Below are 17753 nucleotides of genomic sequence, written 5' to 3'. Positions count from 1 at the left end.
TTGATGCAACATGACATTTCATTGCACTTGTGCTCTGTGCAGTGACAATGGAGGTGAATCTAAACTAACACAAATTAAAGGAATAGTCTAACATTTTGTGAACTTTGCTTATTCACTTTCTTGCTTAGAACAATGACAAGGAGATACCATTCGTATATCAGTACATTAAATATCCTTTAATAGCCTTAATGCTAGTTTATCTTAGCATAAAGACTTTAAATAGGGGAGGAACAGCGTGCCTGGCCCTCACTAATTTACACACCAAATCTTCCATACAAAAACCAAAGTGTAAAAATATGTAAAGAAATATGGCGGAATCCAGAGCCATATATTAGCTGTAGGCTCACTTCTGTTCCTCTCACACATTATCACAGCAGTAAAAAACAATCCATCCACACTCTCCACCTCTCTGCGGCCTCCCCACTTATCACTCGACCTGTGTTCAGAACCTCTATCCACACAAGCCACCATCGGTCAGCAGCAGCTCTTGGGGAGCCTAGAGGACAGCGGCTGGACAAACTTAAACAGCTGCCTGCTCAGATTACACTTCACTAAATGCGACAGAACATACATACATCAAATAATATATCTCTATATATATAATAGGGATATCTATATAGTGAGAAAACACTTTCTATGTGAATTGGCCACAGCCTTTCTCTTTCTAGTTTGCCAGCCTTCATCCACCACTGTACGAGTGCTGGAGCCCGGAGACTGTCATATCCTCACACAGACAGCTGCTTTGATGATTTCCTCCTGTCCTGCTCATGAGCATAAACACCCCTTCTGATTGGTTGTGGCTCAGGCCCATTACCTTTCGAGCATTTTGTGACATTAAGACATCACAAAATCATGCAAGAATCCATCTTGTCAGACTTCAAGTGTGTTGTGTTGTGAATCCAGCTGCCTTGATAAGTAAGACTCTTATAGACGATGATGGACAGATGGTTCATCCAATCAAATGCCATGTATTTTTTGAAAGTGATCTTTACTTTTCAAAACAGCTCCTAAGAACGACTTGTCAGATAGTTCTGTGTAACAAACCATCTGGTGCAAGCCAGCTCCCTTTTACAGAGCCAAGATTTTTCCCCCAGCGCTCATACAGAATGGACAACTAGCAGGCAGTGAGGAGATATTTGCTGAATTTGACAAAAAGTATATTGAACTATCTTTCGCCAGAATAACTGACTCTAATTTTAATTATTTGCTCAACTATTTCTCAGTCGGATGCAGTGACTTCCTGGAGTCTCATCACTTTGTTCTTGACAGTCAACAGATTTTTTTTTAACCTTTTGACAGAGCTGAGCCAGCTGTTTTCACTGACATCTAGACTTTGTGCTAAGCTAAGCTTTTGGCTTTAGTTTCATATTTCACACGCAGACATGAGATTAATACTTATCATCTTGTCCCAACTCCCTGCAAGAAATTGAATAAGCTTATTTCCCAAATATGTAACTACTTCTTCATGGTGGATGGAGTGATTTTTGCAACAGCTTGCAACAGCTGCCGTTGCTGGTCTGCTGGTGACACAATCATGTGGCTGTGAAATGTGGTTAATCTCGTTATATACTAAATATCTAAGTTTAGTTGCAGTTGAGTCAGTTGCAGCTGAGACATATTCACTTCATGTGATCACCTTTGGATTTAGTGTCGTAAAAGTACGAAAAATTTTAAGATAGAAAGAGAAGAGAATAGTCAAACTCCTGTGTTTCTTGGATCTTAACAGTACTTGTGAAAAACATAATGAAGATATGGATTTAAGAAGCACAGGCAATAGAAAATACAATGGATTAAATAGGAACTAAAACCTACATGTAGTAGGAGATGAAATTAATAGATCGAACAAAGCAACGTGACTTTAGAAATTAACAATTGCATTTTAAGAGAATTTTAGCCACCTATCACAAAAGTTTATGTAATGAGTATAATCAGTCAGAGCTACCGGAAAATATGCTTGATTAACAGCAACAGAACACACTGTTTCCTGCTTCAACGTATAAATGTGGGTGATGTCGTGTAGGTGTCCTCACACTAAAACCCTGTGTCCTTTTTCCACTACATCACATCAAACGCACAACGACCAAGCTGCCTACAGTACAGGAAAATTCAATATTTACTCTCCAGTTTACCAGCAGCAGCCACTCCGTGCTCGTGTAGTTATGCAAGTGAATTTGGCTGCATGGGAGGAACAGAGAAGTGTTTGCATAGCAGTGAAAAGTTGTGCAACCAAAAGCTGGATCTCAAAATTGTTACATTGAGTTAAACTGAATTCAAACTAATGAACTTGAGTTTTACGAAATTCATCTCTCTTGTTTTTTGGAGTTGTGATTTTGAAATATCACATATTCAAACAACTATATTCATACAAACAGTTATGACTACATGAAATCTTGTGTTCATCTAACTCATTATTGCTTGCTGGCAATGTTGGAAATACTGAATTATTCTTGCATTATTGGAGAGTGCCTGAATATCATATGTAAACCCTATAATGGCAACATAACAAGGTCTTATCAGTTCCTTTATTATGTCTTCCTGCTCCTGCATGTTCCTTTTCTGAGCCCTTTGTCCTACTGATAAACAAAGTCCCCTTACCTGCCTCTTTGCACATGTAGACACTCTCTTATCACTGCTCAAACAGTTGAGGGCACCTACGCTGTTCTCAAAGTCAAACTTGCACTCAAATTTTCTACACAAATAACAAGACAAGCATTAGTCATCAATATAACTTTTATGTCAATGTGACAAATGTCATTTAGCCAAATCAAGTTCAAAGTGACTTATCATGCGGCTTGTCACACAAGCTAGGCTAAAGGCTGTCTTCACCACTGACGAAAATAGCCGTGTAGCTTTAGTTTAAAGTACACACATGGCACTTTTACAGCCGAGGTCATTGAGGGAAACCACCTGTTGTGGGCATAGTGGTGAAAGTGTGCTTGTCTGCTGTCACTGGCTATTATATTTTACTTCTGACCATGATTTTATGGGGCCTTGACCATGTTGGGGTTTTGTGTTGATCACATTGTCTTTCTTGGGAGTAAATTTAGTAACATTGTGGGTTAGTGTCCTTTCTGTGGTTGAAGTTACATTGACTTTTAGAGGTTTACATTTTGTGACTAAAAGAATGTTGTTGAGTGAACACTTTGTAATTCAGATTTTGGTGAGTTTATGATCAATAACATGGTCGACTATGGGCTTAAAACATTCTCTTACCAAATCTGTTAACAAATATTTAGCTGCAGGGGCAACACAGTTCTAGGATGTCAGTCACGGATGTATAAAGAGAACTTGATACAGCATCAGAGGCGGGGCCCCGTTCATCCCTGTGAAAGTTGCTCAGTGGCGCATGATGCCAAAAAATCTACTTCCTGAAAACATACTGTGCATGCTCTGTGGGCCCGATGCACCCATTGAGCAATGTGATTGGAGAAGAATGAATCAAATCTTGATAGTGAGACAAGTCATTTCGAGGGGATGGATGCTCAAAAAAATATATCCGCTGATTTAAGGACGTCTATTTTACAAAGTCTTTTTGGGCACGATAGTGTCACATGACACTGGTTTCAAAGCCCAGCACTCTTCCTTTATCTAGTTCTCTTTATATGTCAATGATGTCTGTCTGTTAGTCAGTCTTCTTTCGATCTTTCTCAGCATGATCGGTGAACCCCTGACTTCAGTAGCGGCACCATCAGGTTACATTTTATAAGCGGTCTACTACTTCATGGTTTATGAATAAATACCCGTAAAACTAATTATATTTCTATCAGCCTCAGTTGCGCTTTAATTAGTAAATGTTAGCATGCTAATATGGTGAACTTGGTAAACATTATACCTGCTAAATACAAACATGTCAGCATTGTCAGTGTGAGCATGTTAGCATGCTGACATTAGCCTTTACCTCAAAGAACTGCTGTGTACAGCCTCACAAAGCCTCCAGCATGGCTGTAGCAGCTTCAGGTTGCGTTATTCTAGACAACTAGTTTGTTCAATGTGCTGTTTGACTACACTGGAAGGCAGAAGTGTTTATAACTATTCTGAGCTGTCACACTTCAAAGAGGAGTGAAAAAACACCCTTCATATAGACGGGCGAGAAGTGATAATCGTGGTATGGTTATAACAGCACACATTTTTAGACAGTCTCTCCTGGAGGGCATTCATAGTGGTGCACTCTGTTATTCACATGAAAAGTGTCAGAAACAGCTATGAAACGAATGAAAAAAGACAACTTGCTACCCTGCTGACTTTCTCACCTCTGCACACCTGGTGAATGTTGGATTGTCAGTTTCAGAAAGTCACATAAATTGTTGGCTCTTTGATAAGCATTTATAATAAGGGAACACTGGCATCTTTAGTCTCTTCCTAAAAGGGTACCTTTAGGTGTTGGCATGAAGGCCTTGTAACTCTAAGACTGTCTATAAGAACATTCTCTGAACAAACTGCTTATGTTTATAAATTTTGTGTAAACAATATAAGTTTCAAAACTAGAGGTGAATGTATGTAAAGCTGAAGGGCTTCAGCCTGCTCTAAATGCTGCATTTAGGCTGTTACCTCTATTTCCTCTTCATGATTACATCAGATGGTCATCACATCAGGTTATTGGTAAGGTTGTTCCACGGGTTGGTCTTGTTGTCGGATTTGAACATGTACAGATGTATTGGAGAAGTTTCTATTTCCTGAAATGAACAAGAAAAAGAAGTAAAATCCAACTACTACTGTTTGTTTACATAGCCTCCCAAGCTGCCAGACGTTTGCCGAGGGGCAGCTTCTGGAGGCTAACCAATCACAACAGAGTGGGCTCATCGAGAAAGGGGCCTTGAAGAGACAGGAGCTAAAAAGGCTAGTTTCAGACAGAGGGGCTGCATAAAGGGCCAGTATAAGATAAATAAGGAGTTTTTTTTAACTGTAAATCATGCAAAGATATTCAAGTAGAGACTGAAAATATAAATATTGACCATGAAATGTCCCCTTTAAGTAATGTGAAAGTTTGGGGTTTTTTTTATTTTGTGTGTGGCTGAAAAGCTGAACATTTTCACCTTACAGCAACATTATTGATCTATGACTCTTCCACCTCGTCACTGCAGGAGTGTTCGATATTACAACAGACATAGTACAAGCTGTGACAGCTAAGGGATGTTTATTGTGTTAGACATCAGTAGGTGGTCCTGATGAAAACACATGAAAGATTAAATTCCACAGACGAATTACTGTACTTGCGTATGTGTGTGCAGGCCTGTCTCTCTCTGCTCTATGATCATGTTCAAGCAGACTTTGTAATTGCAGGCAAACACAGGCTGACGCTTGAGCCTTTAACCTCAGGAGCCTGGTTTGAAGGAACAGTGAAAAGCCATTCAAAAGTTTTGGTTTGTAGTGAAACTCTCTCTCTAAAAGTTGTTAACTATCTTAGGAAGTTTGGACCGCAGAATTTGAATTAGATTGCCAAATGAGTAAAATGCAAACTTGTGTCAAGGTTGTGAGCTGAAGTCATTTAAATGATATCAAAAGATATTCATAATGTGCCATTTAAATCTCCCTGATCCACGCTGAATCTTTGTAACATGGGTTTACTGGCTTTGAGAAAGCTTCAAAGAGAGAATCTGCCACGCTGTGTAGGAGGAATCCAAGTGATTAATGTTTTCTTCCAGCAGACAGGCTGCTTCTTGCAGACCTGCCACATGTACAGGAAGTGAAACCATGGCAATGGAGCCTTGTGTAATGTGTGACGCCAGTCCACCCGCAGCTTGCATTAGCTCGTGCCTATTAAATATCACTCCGGGAAGCCTTGGCTAGCCTGCTGTCATTCATTGTACAAAATGTCTCATCGTCTCTTTGCTTCCTCGTTGCTGACCTCAGATTGTGTTTCAAAGAATATATTATTGATGTTGTTTTTAAAGCAAAAGGTTATGTCGTGTTTCTTTATGATGAGAGATTATTTCCTTATTGATTTGAAGTATGTGTAGTCATCACTTTTGTTGCTTTATGATTAATCACCAGTTAACATACTTTGGAGGCATGACATATAATTTATCTATGTCATAGGAAAGCATGGATTTGGAAAAAGTTTTTGCTGCTTTTCAATAATAATTGAGATTACACTTAATTAAATAATTAAGTGCATTAAATGTTAGTTTTCTAAATATTTAAAGTCCCTGTCTACTCAAAAATGTGCTTTCTTATTGTTACTTCACTTGGATGTTAGATCTTCACTGTTTAAAATAATCCAAGTACAGAGTTTGACACTAGAAACATGTTTTTACATTTATCTGCTGAATGATGAAAGCTTCTCTGTGTTCAACATAAATCTTAAAATGTTAAGACGTGACCATACAAGAAGGATTATTGATATCACAGCCAGTTTGGAAGCCTATCGGGTCCAGTATGCAGCTTTCACAGGCGAAATGTAAAAATGTGAAACCTCCAGTGCACATCCACTGAGAATGGACTCTCCAGTGAAGTAGGCAAGTTAAAATAAGTAATAGTAATTGAGTAATAGTACGTAATTGAACTCTTGTTGTGGAAAAAAACATATCAGTCACACATTATTATTCAAAGCAGATTATTGTGAATGTCTTCCAACATGACTGGAGGGGATCTGTAAATACAGTCATAAAGCAGTAATTAGAACAGTATGTTCCTCACTTTCAGGAGCACATCTGACTCCCATAAGTAGCAATACTGTTCCCTCAGTGTGCTTTGGCTCAGAGCCGCGGATCAGACATGCATTAACACACTTGACTGACCGTCCTCTGTTGCCACTGGTAACTGAGGATAACGATCTCTCTCACCGCTGGAGAGTAAGCTACCTTGACTGAGCACAAGAGTGAGGTGTGCGTCTGTGTGAGTTAATGCAGGTATGTGTGCGTCACTGATGATACGTCTGTGGTTCAACCAAACAATAATATCCTGCTTCTTTTTTTTCACTCATTTAAGTTGTGATGTAACCAAGAAACAAGTGACTGGACACAAAAAAGACAGATGAGGTTTGGGATTGTCATGTTTGTGTTGTTCCAACAATAGGGTGCTGATAAAAGACTGATGATTGACGCCTTTTATTCTAAAAATGATTTATTACGTGTTGAATGATCATTTGGAATGTTTTAACCGACTAAAATCCAGAAAAACAAGCCTGACAAAATTAGACGCAGGAACACACCTTTCAAAGTGAGAAGACAGGATTAACAGGCTTTTCATTTTTTCGGGAACTGACAATTAAGTGCAGTAGTTTGCATTTTAAACAAGCTGGTGAATCATTTTCCTCCACATCCATGAGCAGAGATGGACAGATGTTGTTTGTTGGCAATGACTCATTTTTACCCAGTTGACTCATTCATAAAGTGCCCTAAATACCAAGGCCATACCCCCCTTCCACTCCCACTCCGTAGCTCGTGATTAGCCTTTTAATAAAGAGGGCCAAAGGGGGTCGTTTAGCGATTTTCATTCCTCATCTGGGTCAGGTGACTGAACTCACATAGCCCCCTAGGCTCTGCAGACTGCAGAGTGTGACCCCAGCTCACCCCCCACCCGCCAACTCCATTACTATTACACATCACATGAGCCACGTTATGTTCTTTTCACTGCCTTGACCTCTTGTTTGTTTTACACCTGACTCACTTTGCCTTTAAATCGTGTTTGATCAGCTGGTCCTATGGGGGTTTTTTCCTTTTGTTTTTTTTGCTCACTTCTGCCTTAGAATCTAAGTCGTAAAAGCCAAGGCAAGCTAATTCAACACTTTAAAGGGTTTTTGTTATCCTGTCAGAGCTGATTGGCCCTAATTTCTCTTAGTTTAAAACTACATTTTAAACACACAGTTAACCACAAGTCTGAGAGCAAGAGCTTGAATGTTCCAACTGTAAAAGCTGTATTTACATTGAAGTGGCAGCTGTCAGTGTAGGTTTAGCAATCCTCTTTATAATACTGCTGAGTGTAGTAACTCAAGACCTGCAGTAACGTTTATCCAAATCCGTGCATAGTGACGAGAGTGTCATATTAGCACGACGAATCTGGCTCTAATTTAAGCCTGGACTTTGACTTGCAGAACAAGGTTGGCATCACGTTAGAGGAGCACACTGACTTGGATATTAAGATCAAGTCTTAGGCAACAATAATCAATAAAAAATGTACCTGAACGTGTAATGCCTAAACAACAGCTTCTACCATTTAACACAAATATTGGGTTACGGTTAAGGTTAGGACAGATGATTTAGGCCCCGTTCTCACAAAACAAAAACAAAAAAAACAAAGCATACTGAAGATAGGGGAGACTGAGGACAGCAAGTCTTATTTCTCCAATCAGAAGCATGCTAGAGTGATGACACTCACACTGCACATGCTCAGTTAGAACCTCTGCCCACCAAGAAGAAAGAGGCCATATTGAGCATCTGGTCCTGCTTTTATCAAGAAAAGTTGTTTTGGAGGCATGAAAGTAGCTTTTTTCATGAGCTGTATTTTTGTCATATTGTCCTGACCTTTTGTATGAGTGAATCCAAACTTACCTAGTTTGAATCATTGTTTTGTTGACTATTCAGTGACATGGTTAGCATGTGTCAATGTCAGTGTGGCTAGCTAGCACATGATGTTTTGTCATGACTGATACCATGGGGACAGTTGCAACAGTTGCATGCTAAGTTGGCTAGTCATATCAAAACAGATTACAAAACAGTATTTGTGAAGATTTTAAGTTCAAAATAGGCACAATTCATGTATTTTATTGTGTCTTTGCTCATGATGAACAGAACTGGCAATTATAAGACAATGAGAGACTAATGCTATTGATAAACAAAATAATTCTCCAAATATCTAGTTAAGCAAAAATGAAAAATTATTGTTCTATCTGTTGTGCTATGGGACAAACTAGCCACATACATTTTCCTGTGAAAACAGGAGAAAAGTCAATTTATTTGTTTTCCTATAGTGAATAAATCATCTAAAAGTAGAAATTGTATTCTGTTTGTTTTCAGTATGCCAAGAGTGAGGAAGAGAGTCACTAACAGAGGGGTTCCCCTCAATATTTTGGAACGAGCCTCACATATTGTAAGAGATGAGGGCAAATCAGTCAGGGCAGTAGCCAAGGCCTTTGACATATGCCACACCACATTATTCAGGTTCCACAAAAAAAGAGAGACTTGCAAGCGGGACATCAAATAAGATACCGCTTGCAGGGTACTGGACCAGCAAAAAAGTATTCTCAGAGGACCAAGCAAATTATTCCATTCTTCTTGTCTCACACTGAAATATTGAGTTTTAATAGCTTCAGCAACATCTGCAAACACAAGGTAGGCCTATGATGAATATTACTAAATAAATAATAATTAATTAGTTCAATTTAATGTGTTTTAATATGTTGCAACCATCCGTGTTCCGTGTTGCAACTGGGGACAGTTGCAACACTGTCCACAGTTCCAACACGGGTTCAGTTGCAACATCTGAATTTTTCTATTCAAATCAATATTGTGATTGATATGTTATATGTAACCTTAGCAGACATGTGTAAGTTTAATATGTAAAGGTTTGGTGGGCCTAGTCCAAATAGTCTCTGAGTAACTGAGAGTAATGTAAAAAGTGTTGCAACTGTCCCCAGTGTCCCCTACTAACCAGCACTTGCAGATAATCAAACAAAAAACCCTGAACAACCATATTTCAGGACAATATTCAGGACACACTGTGCATTCCAGCTTATATGCAAATAGGTTACACATAACATTTTTTTACTGTACACAACACTAAACAAAACAGAAACCGGTTTGATGAGGTTGTAAGTAGGGACGGCTCTCTCACGAAATGTCAGCAGATATGTGATTTATTCATATATGACACATTTCATAGTACATCATTGAATTAGTAGTATTAGAATTATTATCTAACACCAACATTTGTAAAGTGGATTTTTCTATTCTTTCTGTTGACTGTTTAGGAAAGCTGAAAGCAAACAGGTGAAAGGAAATATTTTGGGGAACTAAAAACATCCCTTTATCATGAAAAATGTGCCTTATGTCAGCATTGGATGAGAATTTTGGCAGGAAACTTGGTTAACCCTGATGAAGGCCGCAAGCCGAAAAGCACTGGTTTAACAAAGTTGCTCTATACTAAAAGTATTGCTGGAGCTTGGACTTTTTTAGACTTTCTTTCCCTTCTCCGTGCACCTTGGAAATAGTTGAAGTTGTGCCAGAAACCTCTATTCTGCTGTTACTGGAAACTTGGATTAGCAGGAATTTACTTGAAGGAAAAACATGAAAGAAGTAAAAGGACATAGTTTAATAAATAATGCAGATAACTGCAACAGGTGCAGACATCCCTCATCATATATCATTCTTTTCTAATCAAAACATCTGCACATACTTCACTTAACCAATTGGTTAAAAAGAATGAAAAGTAGCAGTAAGTAGCACACACATTCACGGACTAGAAACTGAAATTAGCCTGGAATCCTTAAATAAACCAAGAATCCTCAGCCTGAACATGGAAAGACCTGCACAGCTGCTGTCCTTTTCAGTTTCAGCTGAGCACCTGTAGTGAGCTGATGTAAGTCTTTACTGTGGTATGCGCCTACGAGACAGGAAATGGTAAAATTATTTCTCACCACACTCTTTCGGGGAGAAGCAAAAGCGAAGCTACGTCAAAGGCGGCTGCGGTTCCTTTCAACGTACCACAGAATATAAAATGAAGGTCAAAAGACAATGAAATAGCTGAGCTGACAATTCTTCTTGTTTCCTTCCAAGCTCTTCTAGGTAATTTGCTGTGATGTAACAACTACTCCAAAACTAGAGTAGCTGCTGTGAGATATAATGGAGGACATCACCAGTACAAAGCTTTGTAATCAGGGAGCTAACAAAGCTAGCAGACACAGGCAGCAAGGCCCTGCAGAGTTGAGATCAGTTGCACCTGAAAACCTGATCTAATCAGCTCAAACAATAAAAGGGGCTCTGGGACCTCTTGTTCAATGGGTAGGTTATGCTATGCACAGCCTGGGGAGCTTTAAAGGGGCAACTGTCTCATCAGCCAAAATGTGTAAAGAATAAAGTCCTAAGGGGAAAGGTGTGTTCCCTCCCCTGCCTATTCTCTTCACGCTGGGCCAAAATACCAACAATACTTCCACTGACCCATTTCTGCTGGGAAGTAAAGACTAAAACTGTCTCAGGTTAGACCCTCAGGAAACTCCCAGTTACATTAGAAGTGTTACGTAACACAAGCAGGCCTCCTTCCTGGAAATGTGAGGTTGTGCTGGCACACGAGAGATAGGGAATATAAACACTCTGTTTGCACATGCAGGAAAGTATTTCTCAAAGGAGAACTGGAAAGTTGGACAGATCATTGTGGAAAAGCAACCCTTTACTCTGGTTGATCTGTGAAACAACATAGGACGGTTTAAGATAACTAACCGGATAAACCTGTTTTGGGAAAATACCCCTAATACCCTAACCGTTGACCCTTCATCTTTAACTGTGAGAACAGTAAACATTCAACAATCTAATTAACCATCGTTAGCATAAATAAAACTGGGGGGGGACTGATTCCACTGGTGATGTGATTTAGTCTGTGTGATAATACAAGCTGTTAGAATAAATATCTACCCCCCCCCCCCCCCCCCCTCTTTAGATGACCATGTCCTGCATTATCTCTTCCTTGAAACGAACAAAAGGTCTAGCTTACACCTACATATTCAGTGTATATAATCTTATGTGATATTTCATATTTAAACAAAGGATTAAGAGCTCCTGAAAATATCATGAATATCTCTTGAATCTTTGTGCCTTGTAAAGTCTTAAGATTGTCCATTTCTCCCTTTCCAAGTACCGTGCAATGACTAAAACAAAGAGACAATATGCAATGCAAAATTTTTTTAATGCAGTAATTAGACTACATGGAGAGCGGCAAAACAAAGAAGAAAGCTTTATACATGCGTACATACAGTGACTCCAAAGCAGAATACAAATAAATAAAATGCCATATTTAAATGATCGGTCCCTGTCCCCTTAAATTTACAGAAATACTGAATCCACCCACATTTCAATTAGAACAGCGAGTGAAAGATTTGAAAGCAATCTTAAATCCTCTGGAGTAATTAACTGATGGCTAAATAAGCTGAATCTCATCTCCCACAAGTTCATGCAAAGTGAATGCATCACAAGTGGTACAGACCTGCTGTAATAAAAAGGAGATTGTGCTTAACTTTAGCCTATAGATGAGCAGGGTCTGTGGTGTTAAATTTTTTCACATCAGGAACTCCTAAACTGACAAATTAAACCACCGACCCCAATTTGATGAGATTTTTGTCCCAGGATTCCTCATTTGATAAGATTTGTTTTTAGTTAAATTACACAGAGTATGAAACCCATGACCAAAATAGTCATATATTCTGTCATTATGTTATTCATGGATGGAATTACAGTGAAAATAAATTATTCCCCTTTTTGCTGGGGACCCCCAGAATCCCCTCAAGGTCTCCTGGGGTCCCCAGATCCCACTCTGAGAACCAATGTTCTACGTTATAATGAAGCGTTGTGTCCTTATCTGTAGGTACCGAACACTACACATTAGCTCTTATATGTATATATTATAACCTATTGGACTACAGGGTTGGATTCAGACACTGATAAGTTGGGGGAAGAGTTCACTTGTGAACATGTCTTCCCAGGAGCTCTCAGTGCACAGGGGAGAGGACATGTCACTGAAAGGGGAAGGGGACCCTTCGTATCCAGAGTCACTGTATGTGTCCGCCAAGCAGACTTCCTTATCCAGGCCGCTGAGTGCAGTGGAGGTGGAATCAGAGAAAATGTCATCCACCTGACTGTGACCGTTACAGTCGGGGATGACCACTTCTTCTGGTTCGTCTTTGATGCAGACTGTCTCCTCCTCGACCACCACCTCGGCAATGGGGAAGGCAGCCTCTTCAATCTTCTCTTCTTCGCCGCTCTCCAAGTCGTTACACTGCCCGTCAATCACCTCCTCCACGGGCTTGGTGTAGATGTGGTCAAAGTGGATCAGTTCATTAAGGGCCTCCAGCTTAACTGATGGGGCCCCCAGAGTCTCAGGTGTGGTGGTAGGTACTGGGTCCCCCCCTCCGACCAGCAGCACCTGCGGCTCCTCGCACTCCTGTTCACAAGACTTGAGGAACAGCTCTGGGTCAAGGATGTCCAGAATGCCCAGGAGCAAATCAGACTAGAGGGGGGAGAGAACAGAGAAAATGGGGGATTAGCCTCATAACCCATGACCCGACTCGAGTGTTATTACAGAGCTTTCTTAGTAATGGGATTTAAATCTTAAGGCACATGTTTCCATGAAAAGAAATCTTTGTCAGAGACTTACCTCATTGTCTGTACTGTCAGGACTATCTGTATCCATTGAGAAGTCTTCAGATTTAGGAACTGCTGGGCCTGCACCTGCTGCGGAGGCACACGTAGCCTGAGTGCTGCGGACTCAGAAGACCCGATCCCCAAACCTGCGTCGTTCCCGGTGGACAACATTACCTGAACCTGAAACAAAAAGATGGAAAGGGGGTGTTGATGATGGTTACGCCACTCAACAAAAGACAGTTACCAATCTGCTTCCCTTCTACAGTCTACATCACAATCTTACCTTCTCTTTTGAGTCAAGGGTGTCCAACCCAAGTCTCTGTCTCAGTTCCTCATTTTCTGTCAGTAGGCCACATGTCTTCTCCCGAAGTAGCCTGTTTTCAATGTGAAGTTTCTGATTCTGCGAACAGGAAAAAAAAGAAAAAAAAGAGAACAGATGTTTGTACTTGAAACCTTTTACTGGGAAGTGATGCGTGAAGTGTCTCGGCAGAATTAAAGAGAAACTAGAAATGAAACCGCACCAAGCAGTATTAAAATGTTTTTACTGTCAAGACTGAGAACAAGATTTAGAAAGAGGCAGCTAATGAAAATATAGTGAGGTTAAATTGATTATAGCTGTATAAAGCCATTATGATGCCAAAAAAGGCACAATTACAAGTATGAAAATGTATTTATTGGTTGTGTTTCAGTTTAAAAAGATATTTTTGTGATGTGGAGACGTGATGAAACTGAGATGAGGGTTGTACAAGCCTGGCTACACAAACATTTACCTCCAGCTCCAACTCTAGGACTTGCTGTTCCAACTCTCCCATCTTGGCCTTTTTTCTATCTCTGGCTGTCTGAGCTGCAACTCTGTTCTTGAGTTTCCTGGAAAAAAAAAAGAGGGGAAGGGAGAGAAAAAGAGAGGAATTTAGACATTGGTTGCAAGATGCTGACTAAGCCCCCCTGACATGACTTGAATTCACTGTGTTACTGCGCAATCACCGGCCATGTTGCTGCCACGCAGGCATACCAGGATATCAGTGTCCTGCTCTGACTGTAGCAGCAGAGCCGGGCGGGTCCGGCCGCAGCCAAATCACTTAGATTGCAGTTTGACAAGCTAGCTCAAAGTCTGAACTGATACAACAGCGACGATTAAGCAATACAACTACAGCATGTGAGGAGAGAGGGGGGGGGGGTATTTAAAAACAGATTCATTAACCTACTTATTATGTTAGCTGATGCAACATCGGGGACTATTTTTCGGGTGCTTTGGTTTATAAACGTCAGATCAGTTGTACATTGTTTCTACAACAGGATCAATATATTATTGGGTGTGTCCTTGTCGTTACACCAGTGAGTCTTTACACCCAGATATGATATGAAGTAAGGGGTATTTTCAAAAATAAATAAATAAATAAATAAACTAACCTGCGCAGTGCTTTCTCCTCTGGACTCAAGTGTGTGAGCCTTTGTCTTTTTCGTATCGGCGGCCCCGCAGACGAGTTGGATTCTGAATCCGACGACGCCGGGCTGGACACTGACGGCAAAACAACGGAGATGGGCCGGTTGAAGCCTGGCTGGGAGCCGTTGGAGGAGCCGGTCTGCTTCCCGGATATCAGGAGCACTTTGTGTGCTCCTCCGGTCCCTGCTGATACCACCACCATGTTGGAATATCCTCCTGGTGCGGTGTAAAAATAAAAAATCAGAAAAACACCGGGTATCCTTAACAATTCAGTGGAAACCTTGTGGCTTCACTGCTCACCCGGCTGATGATATTTCTCAACTGTTGACCGAGAGCGGCTGCGCCTGCGATCTTTTTCTACTATCGTGGTGACACCTGATAGGCTCCGGGCTCCTCTGACGCATTCGCTACACTGCCTGTGATTGGTACTCGGGATGATGTAATTTGCATTTGAAGTTTCATTCTGCTTGTAGTACAATTACCCTAGGTTCCTTATAAATAAGTGTTATTTCGCGTTGAAAAAGGGCTGGTGTCAATTTCTGTTTCAAGGCAACAATACGTCCATTTAGAAATCTTATTATGATTTATTCTGAAAGCACCCCTTTCCCCTTGGTTTGACTTTTCTTGATGTAATAAACAGGAATTTCAGTACAGATCACTGTTTCCCGATAGTTGCATCAGATTTTACTTCTCTCTCTCTCTCTCTCTCTCTCTCTCTCTCTCTCTCTCTCTCTCTCTCTCTCTCTCTCTCTCTCTCTCTCTCTCTCTCTCTCTCTCTCTCTCGTACACAGTGGTCTCAGCTCACATCAATAAACAATAAGCTTTCACTGTATTGATCGTGAAGTTATGACACTGATTTGGAGTTTCCTGGACCCCAGCATAGTAAACACCGTACATGTAGTATGGCATGGCATTTACAACCTCTACAACAAACAGCAGCAAAGCATGAGCTTTATGCTGGTTAAAGGGGCAAAGGTCACACTGAAAATTTAAAGTCAGCTGATGTAAAGGAAATAATTTGCCCTTAGAGAATGAGTTTTTTTAACCTAAGGTAAAAGGTTCAGTGTTACTGTTGTTTGGCCTCTGTAGGATATTTTGTGCTCCTTGCTCTTTATCTTGTACAGTACAGTTTCCTCATTCTTTTATTTGAAGGAATCTAATCAAGCAAATAATACAAGCTCAACCACTCTAATGGCTTTCCTTGAAATTGAAATTTCCTATTTCCTGTAAAAGACTGTTGAATGAGTACAAAAGTTAATTGTCTGTTCAATGATTCTTTATAGTTGTTGTTTTTTTTTCTTTTTTCTGCCAATCAGAAGTGGCAACAGTTTGATAAAGACACTCTAATGACAGGGAAATTCTTATTCAGATGGCATTATTACTATTCAATGGAATAGTCCTTTTTTAAGGGGGGGTTTCGAGACTGGAAGATTACAGTATATCAATTATGCTAATATTATTTACAAAGAAAACCATCTGATTTGTTCTATTATGATCAAAAATGTGTCAATTTATATTCGCTACACTTAAAAAAAGTACGGATTGCCTGGAAATGTGTCTTACATTTTGAAGTACTGATTTTTTTGGGACATTGTACTTTATGTAAAGCACATTGTAATGAAGCTGTGAAGCATGACCTATTAAGAGTACTACATGACACAAAGCTCTTCACACTACAACAAAAACAACAGGATGCAGTGACACCAACAGGAGATAGTTCAGTAACCACAATGTTGCTCAACTTTGAACAAAACATGAACTGTGTATTGAAAGCAGAGCCTCAAATTGAAAACTATGGGTTGATATGATAGGGCATAGTTTACAACCTTAATAGTACTAAGATTGCCTGAAGCATTTTATGCCATCACAATAAAAACACCTCAGGTGACTTTGAGCACTTTGTCAGCAGCCACCCCTAGTTTCAGATAAAGGTGGCCCCTGAATAAACAATCAGTTAGAAACTGCTATAAAAGAAACACAGCAAGCAAGTTCACAAGTACACTGTCTTCCTGAAACTACTATTTGTCCTCAAGTAGGAATTCACATTTTTGTGGTGTGTGGGACCATTACTGTTTACAGCTTGTAGCACTTTGCTGTCTGTCTGTCACCTCAGCAGGAGTAGCTACAGCAGCCAGAGCAAACACTGGCCTGTTTGCAGAGCTTTACTGGCACTACAGAATCAACATCTGAGAAAGTGGAGGTTTTTATGATGTTGCTAGTGTGTGTGCGTGTGTGCATGTGTGCGTGCGTGCGCATGCGTGTGTGTGTGCGTGTGTGTGTGTGTGTGTGTGTGTGTGTCATAGTGTCGTTTAGTTCTGAAGAAAGATAACAAGATTTAATTACAGGATGTCCTTTATTTCTAGCAATATAACAAATAGGTCAAACTCCTGTGGCGTCATGAATGAGAGCTAACACTAAAACAACGCAAGCCTTAAAGCAAATAGGGGAAATAGGTATGCATTTGAAATTCCTAGTAAATATTTCCCATTTTTAAGTTTCATTTTGTCACTCAAGAGAGTGAATAGGCAATATTATACTGCTCTAAGATGAAACGCAGTTGGTTATTTTTCACTTGGAAAATTGGTCGGGGATCTCCCCTCATGGGTGAGACAAGTCTCACATTTGCCGTCAGTGAAGTGAGTGCCTGTCTGACTATATTTGTATAGCTCTCAAATTTTATTAAACCCAGTGTGGGGTAGAGGTATAACCACATAACACAATTAAAATTAAATCTGCCAAATAGCTAAGGGGAATTTTCGGACTGTGAATCATGCTTCAGTCTTTGTAATTTCTACCTTGTGCACATAGCCTGTGGTCATTTGCCATGAATGTATGTCAGAGGAGGAAGCTGAGAGAGCAATATGCATGGTGGTGTTTCTTCATCGTTGCCGATATCTCGGCATAGATGAAGGAACACCACCTGCAGGGTTAACGTTTGCAAGACTGAGCTCTTCCTCGTCCCAGCCAGTCCTTCTGTGCAACGGATCAACATCCAGCTCGAACTTAACTTAAACTTGGATTTA

At 40.2% G+C, this 17753-nt stretch overlaps 1 protein-coding gene across 1 annotated transcript; it reads right to left on the bottom strand.

Moving 5' to 3' along the window:
• Nucleotides 1-11816: 11816 nt before the first annotated feature.
• On the bottom strand, nucleotides 11817-15067 carry xbp1 (X-box binding protein 1). The gene is given in 6 exon segments (XM_062417335.1): nucleotides 11817-13152; nucleotides 13300-13407; nucleotides 13410-13466; nucleotides 13570-13686; nucleotides 14057-14153; nucleotides 14697-15067. Coding segments are annotated over 6 exon segments (1191 nt in total). The 5' UTR covers nucleotides 14933-15067; the 3' UTR covers nucleotides 11817-12576.
• Between the last annotated feature and the right edge of the window lie 2686 nt (nucleotides 15068-17753).

The sequence above is a fragment of the Scomber scombrus genome, chromosome 4, assembly GCF_963691925.1.
Source record: "Scomber scombrus chromosome 4, fScoSco1.1, whole genome shotgun sequence".
Lineage (NCBI taxonomy): Eukaryota > Metazoa > Chordata > Actinopteri > Scombriformes > Scombridae > Scomber > Scomber scombrus.
The sequence above is the reverse complement of the archived record's forward strand: the minus strand, read 5'-3'. Positions and strand labels throughout refer to the sequence as shown.